The 16,165-nt window shown below is 41.1% G+C and overlaps 1 protein-coding gene across 1 annotated transcript in view; it reads left to right on the top strand.

Annotated features, from left to right (window-relative positions):
• The window catches only part of LOC145413688 (uncharacterized), a 616,371-nt gene that overhangs the window by 424,516 nt on the left and 175,690 nt on the right, over positions 1-16,165 (top strand). Inside the window, exon 7 of the mRNA XM_080283343.1 lies at positions 11,881-11,997. Within this exon, the coding sequence (XP_080139469.1) occupies positions 11,881-11,997 (117 nt within the window). The remainder of the gene's footprint in view (positions 1-11,880; positions 11,998-16,165) is intronic.

The following is a 16,165-nucleotide window of genomic DNA, read 5'->3' as shown; positions in this document are numbered from 1 at the left end:
AACGGATTTAAGCTTAATACAAAAGGACTGCCTAAGTACCAGTAATGAATAATGCAAAGTGTTTATGAGAACTAAGAGCAGCAACTAGAATAAGCTTACTGTGGAGAAATAAAACATGAGTTTAACTACATTGAACTCAAAGAAAAAGAACTATAAATTTATTAATTACAATGAAATAAATTTACGTTACATGAGTCTCAAAATGAATTCAAAATAACAAGGAGAATGCACTCACTCGCTTATTCAAAAGCTAAACTTAAACCTAGGAAAAACGAAAAGAAATAATGGTCAGTAGAGGGGGCTAAGCGGAATGACTGGCCGTCGTCACGTAGGACGGACGCTGCAAACGCTAAACCTCTTCGCCGATTCACCGCTAGGTGGAGATTTCAGGAACTCGCTACACGAACCTTCTCTAACGACGATCAAAGCCTGACTAAGTTCGAATTATGGAAGGGGGCGAGGGATGGCCGTGCTTGGCTCAACGGTCAATGGAAAGAAAGTGAGCGACATACGCTCACAATAAATCACTCAGCGAAGGCGCTAATGTCAATGTCGCGCACAAGGATGATCACTTATGAAACGTGAAAAATGTTCTGAAAACCGTCCCAATCGAGTGAATGCTAGGACGGTTGGACTGAGTGATATTCAGTGAGAATTCCTATAGAATTCGCGGTTTTCACACTGAAACAAAAATGTCACGAACTTATAAACACGCTCGCGCCAATTCTGACAAATCCCCCTTCAAAAGCATAAGAGGTACATGGTCTTTCTGGAGTATAAAGAAAGACTGAACTAGAACAAATAGGATTAGAGTGTTCGCCTTTTTGGCATGGCAGTACAGGGCACTACTCCTAGTCAATTATAAAAGTTTCTGCAGCCACCCAATTAACTGTGCATCGTATATCGACGTTGTACTGACGGAAATAGTAACAGTGAAAGCTTCAGAACCTGAAGTGACCGAAAATAAAGCCTTCACCTTAGAAACTGTGGCATTGCTAGTGTTCAGGAACATATGGCCACGTTCTTTGCGCAACAACATGCCTTAGTATGTGTTTCATTGAACATGAGAATATGTTTATTATCTCTATATATGTGTGAGTGTTTTCGTTGGCCTAGAATACATATGTGATCTAGAGCTCATTTATGAACGTGTCATGGGATTACTGGTAAGTTTATGTGTACTGAACTTCGAAGACGTGATAGTCTGTGACCATATCATCCTACAAAGTCCTTCCCGATGGCCAAGTGAAATATTCGAAGCCAAAGTCCATTAAGAAAAATCATGACAAAATCTCTAAGTCTGTTCAGTACAAGTTATCAGCATATAATGTTTCTTCACTGATCAGGGATCATTAGTCCTGTAAATCTATTTTATTTGCGTGATCATCGGTTCTTTTAAAGCGTTTGTTTCCAATTCAATTACAGAGTCAGATTATCTATTTTACTCTGACAATGTATCATTGACAAAAGTTTGGTCGAAATCCATCAAGAGGTTAAGGAGATATCGCGCCCACACCCATATGACCTTGACCTTTGAGCTCTTCACCGTGCAGATCTAATCAGTTCATCATTCCTTCACACTTTATCACTGACAAAAGTTTGGTCGAAATCCGTCAAAAGATTCAGGAGTTCTTGCACTAACACCCATATGACCTTGACCTTTGACTCACTGATCTTGCTGGCATAATCAGTTCATCGTCCGTTCATACTGTATTCCTGACGAGTTTGGTCGAAATCCGCCAAGAGGATCAGGAGATGTCACACCCATACCGGCATGACCCTGACCTTGCCGACCTAATCAGTTCATCATGCCCTCATACTGCATCACTCGCTAAAGTTTCGTAGAAATCCGTTGTTGGCGTCAGGAGATACCGCACCCACAAGGCTGTTACAAACGCACAGACCCAAGCACTCACGCACGCAATCACCCACCCACCCACGCACGGACGGACCAGTCACTTAATCCACTATAAGTGGACGGAGGCATAGTGATGCCTTGTGGTCTGTTGGGTTAAAGCACTCCACCTGAATAGGTCTATAAAACTTTACATGCAAGGAAAGTACTGAGGTTATTGTTCCCTTAACATACTCGGGGACGAGTGCGGTTGGGCTCTTTCGCCTTAGGTGTCAGGAATGAATAGTCTAACACCAATCCCCTACGCTCCTGATGGAGTAAAACAGCAGTGGATGGTGAAAGGAGCTGATTTTCCGTTCCTCTATTTTTTTTTAAATTTTTGTTAAGATGTTTCACGCTATCTACAGTTGTGCCTTCATATCACACGATCCACTGCTTCCTGGCTGCCATCTCTCCACCTCACATCTCCCTCTTTCACATACATCTGCCGTCTATCCCACCATCCCATCCTTCGTCTTCCCCTCCTCCTCCTCCTATTATCATCTCTTTCACGTACTCTCTCCTTGTCATTCATTCATTCCATATTTGTTCCACATGTCCAAATCATTTCGGAATACATTTACACCCGCTGCTGTGTGTGTGTGTGTGTGTGTGTGTGTGTGTGTGTGTGTGTGTGTGTGTGTGTGTAAACACAGTAACTTCAACAGTTTTAATCAAAGTTAACAAAACTTGTCGGAAGAAATGTCATTCAACGAGGAATTCTTATATATACAGAGAGAGAGAGAGAGAGAGAAGAGAGACAATACCTGCATCTATCTATCTATAAATCTATCTATCTATATATCTTTATCTATATCTGGATCTCTCTCTCTCTCTATGTATATGTATATCTCTATCTATCTATCTCTCTATCTATCCATCTGTCTATCTATCTATCTATCTATCTATCTATACTGTATATACACAGTATTGCCAGACGCCTTAATGTCATGCGGGATGGCCACAAATACATCGCCTCCACGTCGCCCACTCCCCCGCTATTTCACTGCCATGCTCCCAGCTGACACACACCTCTCTCATATACCTCTCCACTCTATCCCTCCATCTCATCCTTGTATATATAGATAGATAGATAGATATACATATAGGCAGATAGATAGATAGGTAGATAGATATAGATATATATTACTCATAAAATATCAAAAGATCCACGGGAATGTTGACGTTAAGGTCCAGTTGAGTGAAACTCTGCTCTTTGCCAATGTCACTGTATGATAACCAACTGTCCAAACCAAGAAAATGGAAAATCTGAGAGACTAACACTCCTAAATATGCTTGAGCCGAGTAAATGAATTTGCCCTGTGACCCTGATTGTAGGTAGTCAGGGAAAGTTCCGCATTACCCACTATTCGGAGCACTGGTGGTCAACGAATAGTCACGAAGCAGCAGCCAGACCCTACATGTCTGGTAACTGTGAGTGGGTGTGAGGGTGGTCGGGGGTGGCAGGGTTTGGAGAGTTGCTCATGTCACAGTAGCAATATGTTTATTGTCAAAGGTATGCTTCTATGCCTTCGTTTTGTAATGATCGATCGGAATGATATTTCCAGAGACTGGTCTTATAATTAGGACCTCCCATATCAATCTGTCTAAAGGAAAACGAAGAGCCTGTTAATCGCTCATACAGTTTATTATTATTATTATTATTATTACACATTACCTTAGTCTCTAAGTTCGAGATGAATAATTACCAGAGTAACACTGGAAATGTTTGCAGGCGATTGTTTACAGTGGGATGACAGAGGATATACAAGTGTATATAATCATATAGACAGACAGGTAGATAGATAGATAGATAGACAGACAGACAGATAGATAGATAATATATTGGTTTTGTTTTCGTGGCAATACAAAATAATATCTTCTATCGTTACGAACATCTGGGGAAACTCATGTCAAAGTCGAGAGGGAATGAAAGCATTCAAACCTCTGTCCGAACCCAGCAAACTTGCATAACTTTCCTGACTACATTAACTCTATAGACATCTACAAAATTTTTCTCATAAAATGTTAGCATCATATTATCATCTGTCCTTCCTAAATTAATCCAAACACACTGTCCAAGTCATACATTGCAGACTTACACGTGATTTCCAACCTATCACTAAACCCTCCTCTGCCTACAGTCCCCTTCCTCCCCCTCCTTCACACTCACAGTTACCAGACACATGAGGTCTGGCGCCGCTTCACACTCACGTATCTCGCACCAGTGCTTCGGGAGGTGGGTAATGCGGAACTTTCCCTAATTGTACATTATAATTAAATCAACTTGCTTCTTTGTTCCCGAATCATTAACTCTTCTACCTGGTTTGGTTCAAAGATCAGAACTGAGATGACACTGGTCACTGACCATGGCCGTTGATTTTCCTTTGTAAACTTCATTATTTTCCTCATTGTTCTCCAATACGAATCTTTGTATTTTTATTTTACCTGAACCCTTTCACGATGTTAAGTGTACTTGGGATAAAAATGGTTGAGACTGACTTTACCATGCAATCTTGTCTTTTGAACAATTGTTCTATAAAACAACAGAACAGGTAATCGGGTATCCCCAACTCATCCACCGAGATTAATGCAAATGGGTTCTTCACTTTTTATTTTCCTTACACACAGACAGTCGGAGTCGGACTTTGCCTTTACCATGTGACCTTGACATTTGAATGATTTATCTCAAAATTCAATGTCTTCGTCGTTTCCTGACCCTTAATCTTCTACCAATCATGTTTTATCAGATCAAAATTGAGCTGAGTTTGCCTTGTGACCTAAGGATCTGAGCTGGCTCTTATACTTTGGTTGTTCTCAAAATCGAGAACGTTGACTCTTACGTTATTGTCAATAAATACATAATGTTTAATATAAATTGGGTTAAATCTAAGGTGACCATGCTCTATAAACTTGACTTTAGATTTGTTGTTCAAGAAATCAGTAGCTGACTTTATTCCTTGCAAAGGCTCAACCTTTCCACCAACATCATTACAGATTAGGTAATTTTGTTTACACAGACAAATGTTGAAGTTTGATCTTGCCCTGATACCTGCACCTGTGACTGTTCTAAAATCTAACCTTAATCACGTATTTCCCGGAGAATTGTCGAAACTGAATGAAAGCTGTTTTAGCTCAGGTTACAAGGTCACCCTCTACGCTTCCACCAAGTTTGGCAAACTGAATAAAAATTATGTGAGTTGTACTGTTTACACAAATTCAGACAGAGAAAGAAAAATGATAATTAAACAGACACCGTTCACAGCATCCGGCCGCTCACACTGTAGGAATGTGAGTGAAGGGAAAAGGAGGAGCACTCACGAAGCACAAAACCCACGCATAATCAACTGGTATAAAGACGGAATTTTTTGACATTCTCGTGTGACCTTGATCTTGGAATGATTACACTTGTCCACAAATTTTTAAAAGTTGTCTGCTTCGGAGATAAAACTTGCCGCTTCTTATGAATTTTACTGTGCTGAATTCAAATGTGACAATAAAAACAGCTGACTGGCTAATGTTTGTTATATTTATTTACTTACTGATTTATTTCTTTATTTTTAAATTTACATGCATATACATAATGCCGCCGGCAGTACAATGGTAATCATCCATTACAATCCAATGTATTTCCATCTGTTTGTGCTAGGATTTTTTGTTAATGCTAGGATGAAGGAACCAAAGGCCACGAGCCCACAATAACTGTTCCTTCCAAGAGAAAAACAAAATACAAGTCAGAGCCCAATTCAAGATCATGCCATGTATATAAGACACATATTGTATATCAGTACATAGATCGCTCGTTAATCAATTTCTGAACTTCGCTTATGGGCTTCTCTCTTATATTCATGAATTGGAACATCCCTTGCGACTGTGTTCAATCGCTGATGGGTTCCATTTGCCATGATACCGCTTCTCAGTTGCTGCATGGCCTAATGAAATCGCTCTTGTTACTATAAGCTTCATGGTTTTCCGATCATCCTTTTAGGTTCCACACGGTGCATTGTCAAATGCATCATCTAGAAGAGGTTTACGAATATTTGAGAACCAACATAAGCTATCTATCTATCTATCTATAGCCCGACGCCCTAATCCCGCAAAGGGTGGCCGTAGACAAAACGCCTCCAAGTCACTCTGTCACCCACCATTTGACTCCCCTCCCCCCAACTCACCCCCCCTCCCTCATATACCTCTCAACTCCATCCCTCCACCTCATCCTCGGTCTACTCCTCCCTCTCCCTCCCTCCACCTCACCTACATACACCCTCTTAGTCAGTCTTTCATTCTCCATTCTCTCCACATGTCCAAATCACCTCAGTGTATTTCTCCTAATCTTTTCAACCACATCCACATCTACCCCACAACGTTCCTTCACTTCTTCATTCGTCAACCTGTCCCTCCACGTTACTCCACATGCTCCTCTCAAGTAACTCATTTCCACTGCTCTCACTCTTGACTTGTTCCCCTCTTGCAATGTCCACGCCTCGCTTCCATACGTCAGGGTAGGGATCACAATACCATCATGCAGTGACTTCTTAACTTCCATACTCACCTCCCTAATTCTCATCACTGCTTTCAGTGTACCAACAACCTTTCTTCCCTGCTGTACCCTTTCACGTACTTCATCCCCCAAAGTTCCATCCTTACTCATCACACTACCCAAGTACTTGAATGCGCTCACATTCTCCATATCCTCACCATCCAACCTCACTGCACACTCTGTGACTTCATTCCTCTCAAACACCATAACTCTACTTTTGTTTACATTAACTTTCAGCTTCCTCCTCCTACACACTGTCCCAAATTCATTCACCAAACCTTGCAACTCCCATTCATCTTCACTCAACAATACTGTATCATCAGCAAACAGCAACACCGGAAGCTTCCAAATCTCACCCTTATTCATTAAGGCCACCCCCACATCCACTGCCCTACCTTGTACCTCCTTTACAACCCCATCCATATATATATTAAACAGCCATAGAGACATTACACACCCCTGTTTCAGTCCCACATTGAGATCAAAGAACTCACTCAGTTCACCATCCACTCGCACCGTAGCCCTAGCTCCCTCGTACATACTCTTCACAGCACTCAACAATTTCCCTTCCACTCCATATATTCTTAATACCTTCCACATACCTTGCCTATCTATTCTGTCATAAGCTTTCTCCAAGTCCATGAAGGCAGCATACACTTTCCTTCCCTTCTCTAGATACTTCTCCACTAAACATCTTAGAACAAATATCTGATCTACACACCCTTTTCCCTTCCTAAATCCCCCTTGTTCTTCTCCAACTAGCTCCTCTGTCATATGCTTAACCCTATCAATGAGTATTCTACCATATATTTTACCAGTCACACTAAGAAGGCAAATACCCCTATGGTTACCACATACTTCTCTCTCCCCTTTTCCTTTGTATAAAGGAACAATTATACCTGATTTCCAGTCCTCTGGAACCCTTCCCTCTTCCCAAGCCAATCTACACAACTTCCATATCCACTCCACAACAATCTCACCCCCATACCTAAGCATTTCACCACACACTCCATCAATTCCTGGGCCCTTTCTCAACTTAATCTTCTTCATCGCTTCCACTACTTCTGACCTACTGATCTCTTCCTCCCTCCTCTCACTTTCGTTTATTTTTGCTTGATTTAACCTGGGGAATTTCTCACGGACATACTTGCAGGCCTCGTAGGTTTTGTCTATTGCTTTGATAAAATCCTTCATCAGACCTAGCTTGATCAGCAAGGGTGGACACAAAATATTGGTTGATTCCACAAGTGGTGGATCTGATAAATTACCAATATGCCGGGAATCGAACCCGGGACTCTCAGGTGAGAGCCAGGATGTATACTACTACACCACGACAAGGTAAAAGTTAACTCACGTTGTCACAATCTTGAAACCAACGTCCCGCCGCCCCCACTGTGGGCATCAAGAGGGTGTGCATTACAGGTTTCTCTCTTCATTCTGACTTGCCGTAAGTGCTTCGGATAGATTAAAAGCATCTACTTGCCCGAGTGCCAGGGGGTTAACTCACCCTTTTGATGCCCACAGTGGGGGCGGCGATTCCCGGCATATTGATAATTTATCAGATGATTTTTCCTGTGTACATTTCTTTCTTCAAGTGGTGATGGTGAATATTTCTTTTTCTGTCGATATATCTTGGTGCAGTAAGGCTTTCTTGCCTGACTATCTCACTCACAGAGAAAACGACCTTACTTTGTATATCCACTCTGCACACCAAGCAAAATGACAATAACCTTCAAATCACCGGAAAGCTGCCACTGATGTGCGTCGTAGCTTATACACCAAAGAAGCTGTGTCATGTCATAAGTTTTCTTCATATGGACTGCATGACCAGCTGGAAAGGAAGGTAGAACATTGCCAATGAGCACCAAAGCAGCTTTAAAACTCGTCTTTTATGAATCCCTGACAAGTCTCCATTCACGTGGATTATTAACGATGATGAGTTCTGCCCTCTGAGCATAAATGCTACTGCAAGCTTTAAGATCACTTTCCATGAAGAAGAACTGGACTAGATCAGTTTCATGGTCACGGAACATCGGAACTCTAACATTACTTGCCAGGAAATTCCATTGCTGTAGGGTGGAGTCCATCAACTCTACCTTATTCATGGGCAGTTCCAAACCCCTCACAAGATCATTCAGTCCACCTTGTGTTGGAAATATGGTTCAGTGGAAAAAGGATGGGTCAAAATCTGGGTCAATTGACCTTGATGGTTCAGAACTAGATGTTTCATAGTTCCCCTCTTCCTCGTCTGATTCAAAAGAGAAGAATTCTAGTGCTTTAGGAACAGGCAGACCATCTCCTTTGGGTACTAGGTAAATAGTTGCTGGAATGGTTAGATAGTGTAGAGACCACTTTTTCTTCTTTGACAAACCACCCCAGACGGGGGACACCATACAAAAGTACCAATTGCTGTTATGATCTGTTGGCTCTCCCCAAATCATTGGTAGAGCAAACGTCATAGATTTCCTTTATTCGATTAACCACTGCGGAGGATTTGTTGCACAAGTGTTGCAGAAGATATGTGGAGCCCAGCTCTTGTCTTGATCTCCAGTTTTACAACCAAAATATAGTTGGTAGGCATTCCTAACCACAGCATTAATACTGAGATTTTGTGACGCAATTGTCATATCGCACACAAAAACGAGTATAGCAGAAATGATCTATCTTGCTCGCACAAATACACAGCATCAGTGTTAAATTTGGCTAGACAGAAATATTTCCTTTTGCAAAATCAATCTGTTATAGGCACCAGTCACACTGCAGGTACGACTTATCGCAAACCAGCCGGGACTTGCAAGTCATGGGTGGTTTTGGTGAGGTTTACGACCGGTCTTCATGTCTCGGTCTAGCCGCAGGACACTATGGTGACTAGTAAATCGTCGAGAGGTTTTTCATGCTGCATGAAAAACCTCCCCGTGACCACCGATGTCGTGGCACGGAAGTCGAGTGAGAGGTGATGGGCTGGACCGTGACCAGCCGCTGGCCAGTGTCGGTCTAGTGGTAGCTTAGACCGCTACACGAGGTCGCGGACTAAAGTGCGACAGGACGAGGCCCGGCCGGCCACTGTCTTGACCTGTGGGTACCTGGCCATGGTCGCCGTTCGGCCTCCCACTGGATGGACGCTGGACAGACACTGGAAGACCACCAGTAGCCGATCGGAGGCACGACTGCTCGGAGACCTCAGTGATCGGGGACTGGTTTTGCGATTTTCAGGTTTGTGACAAGTCGTACATGCAGCATGACTGGGGCAATAATACAAGTGAGAATGAAACTGTATGATTTCCATGTTTACATATGGCAAAATGTTCAGTGATGTAACCTGAGTAATGATTGTATCACCACTGATGTCTCAGAATGATGCATAAGACATAAAAAAATTCAGATTGCACCATGCATTACTTTGGCAAACAGACGATACTTTCCAGATTCGGCAAAATAATTGCTTATACATTCAGTCAAATATTTCCCCATGTTTGGATCATTTCTGATTTGAAATACAAACCTAGTTCAGTTGTTATTTACCCAGTCATATGCATTTGTTGGCGAGGTACCAGCCGGGCAATTTAAACACTTACAGATTGAATGTAAAGACTTCCTACTAGGAGAATATCTTGATGTGAGAATCACACAATTTTTTGCAGGTGCCTTTGCTAACACAGAGCAGACGACACAGCATGCCATATCAACGAGGCACATAAAGCCAACACAGAATAAATAAATACAGAAATAAATAATAAAATATTACCAAACCCGCTTCAACAAAGCCTACCTTCACACACTCTAACACTTTCAATGAAGAAATACCCAGAAACTCAATTTATGGGCAGGGCAATACAAACCCTCGTTCAGAATAATGTATTACAAGCCTCCCCTCTGGACACGTTAAGGTGAGTATTTGTAATGATGCTCATGATGCAAACTACTTGGACAAAAAAACATCACAGGAGAGGAACGCTGTCCCTCGTTCAGTATTCCTTCAGATATATAGTAATAACTGATGAGAAAATTGAAGGAATAATTTCATAAATCGAAAACTTTTCAATAATTTCAAATAATGAAAAATTTTCTGAAATTATTAATAAAAAACAATTAAAAATTCTATGATCCGCCGTATCTTTGAAGTATGGTTTCAGAAACAAGCAAAGAGTTTAGACGTAAACACTGTCATCTATCAGGTGGAATGGAAATGCAGAAGACATATTCTAAAAAATTAAAGCTGTATTAGTGGCTATATCACTAACTACTGTTTTATGATATCCTATTTTATTGTGTTATTTAGTCAGTATTGCATCTGCCTACCAATGAACTTCATGTCATTATATTTTTTCGCATTTTTACTGTGTCTCATTATTAACGACTAGAGCTTGATTATCCATACAGCAATTTTCATGGAAAGTTCCGTAATACCGAAGTTACACAACAATTTCCTCCCTCAGTTGATTAGGTTCTCATTGATCAATTCGTGGCAAAGTAAAAAATTGAAATTAATTTCAGTTAACCCGCCCCGTCCCGACGACGTATGGGTACGTCACCACGATTTGCATTTGCCAGTCCCGGCGACGTACCAGTACGTCGTGCAATTGCAAGGTACCTAATTTGCACAATTTTCAATTTTCGCACGTGATTTTTCGTATGTATACACGGGACACCTTCCTCTATTCCTGTACAAGATACCAAGCAGGGACAATGCCTTACACTGCATAACCTCCCCCCTCCCCCCCTCATGCCATTGTCTTGGCAAAGGACCTGTTACCAGTGACCTGGCTAGTAAAGTCATTCAGGGCCAGAGTGATTCCCCAATCGATGACAATGTGGAGGACAATGTTTACATAGCATTAGAAGAAGAAACAGCCAGAAATAATGATCAGGTAGTGTGGCAAAAATAGGTCAGGTATGGTGATTAGTTAGTGAGTGAAACAATGCTTATAATGCCTTTATTACTGCTTGAAAACCAATATACTGTCATACTACATATACATTCGTACCAAGTAAATAAATAAATACCGTTTATGAGTGGATAAAATAGTTACCCTCCCATAGAACTCGTTTTCTTTGGTGCCAGCATGTTAGAAAACCCACTCAGGTAAGGAGGAACTCCTACCTGGATTGGGCACTTTAAACCTCAGGTGAGCGATTTCTCTATGAATTTTCGATGTTTCTCACCAAAAGCGAAGGTTTTAGCCAAAAAAAAAAAATCGAAAATACCTCGGGACTGGGGGATGTCGGAGGTGCGGAAAACCTCGGGACGTGACGGGTTAAATTGTCTCTAGAGCATCGTAGATCAGATATATGATCGACGTAAAGCTAAAAGTGGTACTGATGGTGTTTAGAAATGTTTAGAGTAGTCGGGTTAATAATGTTTTTGTGCTTGAAAGATATATTGAATGAAACTGTTGTTCAGAAGGCATAGGAGTTTATTCAGGTATTACCGTATTACCATCCACAGAGACAGTGTGCCGACTACCAGTTCAAGTGTAACAACACCCGATGCATAACGGGGTCATACAGGTGTGACGGTGACAACGACTGTGGCGACAACAGTGATGAGATCAATTGTCCCCCGGTGAGTGATACGACAAAACTCTTAAGCTTTCCACCAAGTTTAGCCCAAATCAGATCAAAACTCAGTATATTTACTTCGGATTCTGATTCTTCCGTCTGCCTTCTACCTTTGACTGTTTGTTTTCAAACTCGAATCTTTATCCAAGCTTGTCCTATCTTGAGTCTTCGACAAAGCTTGGTCTAAATCAGACCAAAATTGTTTAAGTTGACCTTGCCATGTGACCTTGACCTGTAATTTATCATTGTTAAAAAAAAAATAATAATGGGTGAACCATACCCCTTCCACGCATTTCCGTCAGATCAGATCAAAGCTGTATTGGTGCTTTTATTCATTTACAGACACACTACTCTGACCTTCGACTGAATGTTCTTAAAATCAACTCCATTTATCCTTGCCATACTTTGAAGCTTTCCACAAAGTTTGTTCGTAACAGAACAAAAATCAATTAAGTTGACCTCACCATGAGACCTTGACCTCTAACCTATTGTTCTAAGATTAAATTAATCTTTAACCTTTCCCCAGAACGGTTAGATTTTTTTCCCCCATGCAGACAAGAATGTCAAATTTTGACAAGAATGTCATATTTTGACCTTGCCATAGGGTTTTGAGCTTTCATTGTCCACAAAATTTAAACTCTTCGTACATGCCATAATCTCAGCTTTTCCCCGAAGCATCAGGTAAATAGGACTACAACTCTAATGGTTAGCAGTGTTGAGATTAATTTGGCATAGATTACTATCCCTGACCTTTGACTTTTATTTCATGAGAAACAGGTCAACCGCTTCCATACCCGCCAAACTCTCCATCACTTTTATTAAATCAGAGAAAGACTTTCACACACACACACACACACACACACACACACACACACACACACACACACACACACACACACACACACACTACTGCTACTCCTACTACAACTACTTCTACTACTATTTTTATTATTTTATTATTTTATTGCTTTTTAATATATGACTTATTTTTTAAATCTTTCTTCTTTCCTCTTTTAAGCAAAATTTTAATGAATTGGGTTCAATATTTTTAAAGCATATATATTTTCAAGATATTGGTTTCGGGGATTATTTTTTATGATTAAACATTAATAGTATAATAGTATAACAGGAAAAGTGTATGATAGGATACTTATTGACAGAGTTAGAGAAAGAACAGAGGAATTAGTTGGAGAAGAACAGGGAGGCTTTAGGAAAGGAAGAAGTTGTGTAGATCAGATATTCATTCTTAGATCTTTAATGGAAAAGTTTCTAAAGATGGGAAAGAAGTTGTATGCGGTTTTCATGGATTTGGAGAAAGCATATGACAGCGTCGATAGACAAGGATTGTGGAAAGTATTAAGAATATATGGAGTAGATGGGAAGTTGCTGAATGCTGTGAAGAGTATGTATGATGGTGCTAAGGCCGCAGTGCGTGTAGATGGTGAACTGAGTGAATTTTTCTCTTTGAAGGTTGGGTTGAAACAGGGATGTGTCATGTCTCCATGGTTGTTCAATCTTCATATGGATGGGGTAATAAAAGAGGTACAAGGTAGGGTAGTGGATGTTGGAGTGGCCCTGGTGGGAGAGGGTAGTGTTTGGAAACTCCCTGTACTGCTGTTTGCAGATGATACCGTGTTGTTGAGTGAAGACGAAAGGGAGCTGCAAGGCTTGGTGGATGAGTTTGGGAGAGTGTGTAAGAAACGGAATCTAAAGGTGAATGTAGGGAAGAGTAAAGTGATGGTCTTTGAGAGAGGTGAAGTCAGTGAATGTACAGCGAGGTTGGATGGTGAGGAATTGGAAAATGTGAGTACGTTTAAGTACTTGGGTAGTGTGATGAGTATGGATGGAGGTTGGAGGGTGAAGTGCTTGAAAGGGTACAGCAAGGAAGAAAGGTTGCTGGTTCCTTGAAAGCAGTGATAAGAAACAGGGAGGTGAGCATGGAAGTGAAAAAGTTACTACATGACAGTATTGTGATACCAACTCTAACGTATGCGAAGCTTGGACGTTGTTGGAAGGACACAAGTCAAGAGTGAGAGCAATGGAAATGAGTTATTTAAGAGGAGCCTGTGGAGTCACATGGAGAGATAGGCTGACAAATGAGGATATAAAGGAGCGTTGTGGTGTGGATGTGGATGTGATAGGAAGCGTTAGGAGAAATACACTGAGGTGGTTTGGCCATGTGGGGAGGATGGAGGGTGAAAGACTGACGAAGAGAGTGTATGTGAGTGAGGGGGAGGGGGGGAAAGGGAGGTGGAGGCCATGGATGAGATGGAGGGATGGGGTGGAGAGGTATATGAGAGAGGGGGGTGTGAGTTGGGAGCAGGGCAGTGAAATGGCGGGGGACAGGGCGACGTGGAGGCGGTTTGTTTGTGGCCACCTCGAACGGGATTGAGGTGTCTGGCAATAGATAGATAGATATATAGATATTATTATTTCTATTGTGTGTGGAGTGATTAAAAAAATGATTGTCTTTTTATTGGGCATTTATATTCCTATTTTCGTTTTTATTCTTTTAATAATATTATTTGCTGAATATTTTAACAATTGTCAATCAACTTCCGCTTGTTCGGACATGGGTTACATGTTCTTTGTTGATGTGGAAATGAGTGACAACAGTAGACTGAAAAAGTGATGACAATGTAAAGCAGCGGTTCTCAAACATTTTAGTGTGTAACCCTATTTGGAATATTTCAAGACTTCGCGACCCAGATGGTAAAGAGAGAGAGAGAGAGAGAGAGAGAGAGTAACCGGTATATAGCCTATCGTAGTTATGAATATCCTAATTGTGAAGTAAGGATAATTCCAATTTCAATTAAGTAAATGAAATACATGGAAAGCATTAGGCCTATTCTATGTCCCTGCGACCCATCAATATTGCTTTCGCGTCCTACCTTTGGGTCGCGACCCATAGTTTGAGAATCACTGGTGTAGAGGGATGTTGTGCATGATAAACTTTGTTAAATGCAGAATGAACCATTTTTTCTTCTTAAACAGAACAGAGGAAGGAAAAACAAATGAATAAAGAAAAATAATCCATACACCAGATTACTGGTGTCCTCTGTTTATAAAATATCTGTAACAGTTAGACTTGAACAGCTGTGCGTTGAAGTTTGGAGGGAAACAACTCTAGGGAAGTGAGTTCCAGAGAGATGCAGTTCGGGGAATTAAAGAATTCTGATAGGCGGAAGTTCTGCAATATGGCTGAGTGACATTACAGTCATGAGCCCTACCAGATGCCCGTGTAGCACGAGGGAAGGCATGGAGAGGTGGAACCATGGACGCAACTTCGTCTGAGCATTTGCCAAAAAAATATCTGTAAAATAATGCAAGGGAGACAACATTCCTTCTTACTTGTAGGGGAGGTAGTTTATTTGTAATGGCAGGGTTGTTAATAATTCTAACAACTTTGTTCTGAATTTTGTTTACTTGTTTTAATGCAACCTCTCCACATCCATTCTACAAGGGTGAGCAATATTCAAGCTGAGAGTGCATATGACTCTTATCAATTATAGCTAACTGCTCGTCAGTGAAGAAATTACGGACTCTGTACATTAATCCAAGTTTCTTTGAGGCAGTTTTAGCAAATGATATAACATGAGAGGTCCAGCTGAGGGCACTGTTAAGTGAGACGCTGAGAATTTTAATACTTTTGGAGATGGGAATATTACTTGCACTGACGGTAACATACGACTCTGGCAATATCTGTCTATTAGTAAATTGTATTTATTTAGTTTTACCAGCATTAAATGAGACAAGGTTGTTTTGTCCCCATTCACTGATCGTAGATAGGTCTCGATTTATGGAGATGGCTGTACTGAGCTGAGAGGTAGAGATTTTAGACTTTTAAACAGGTGTCTGCGTGTGAATGAACTATGTAGTGTTGTCATCGGCATATGTGTGGATGGGAATGTGGTTGACAGATAAGAGATCAATTAATATGAGCCAGGAACAGGGTTAGCAACAGAACTGATCCCTGCGGCAAACAGGCGTTAACTGAGTTGAAATTGGAATATACATCATCTACTTTTACTCTTATCTTCCTGTCACTGAGATATGAGGAAGTCAAAGGAACAAAAGACGTTAGTTCATAGCAAGGGAGTTTGGACAGCAGGGAACGGTGCCATACTCTGTCGAAAGCTTTAGAAATATCAAGGACTACTGCATGAGTTTCT

The sequence above is a fragment of the Coenobita brevimanus genome, chromosome 97, assembly GCF_032717465.1.
Source record: "Coenobita brevimanus isolate Jiangsu-jjx chromosome 97, ASM3271746v2, whole genome shotgun sequence".
NCBI lineage: Eukaryota > Metazoa > Arthropoda > Malacostraca > Decapoda > Coenobitidae > Coenobita > Coenobita brevimanus.
This window is presented reverse-complemented; position numbering and strand designations above follow the sequence as displayed.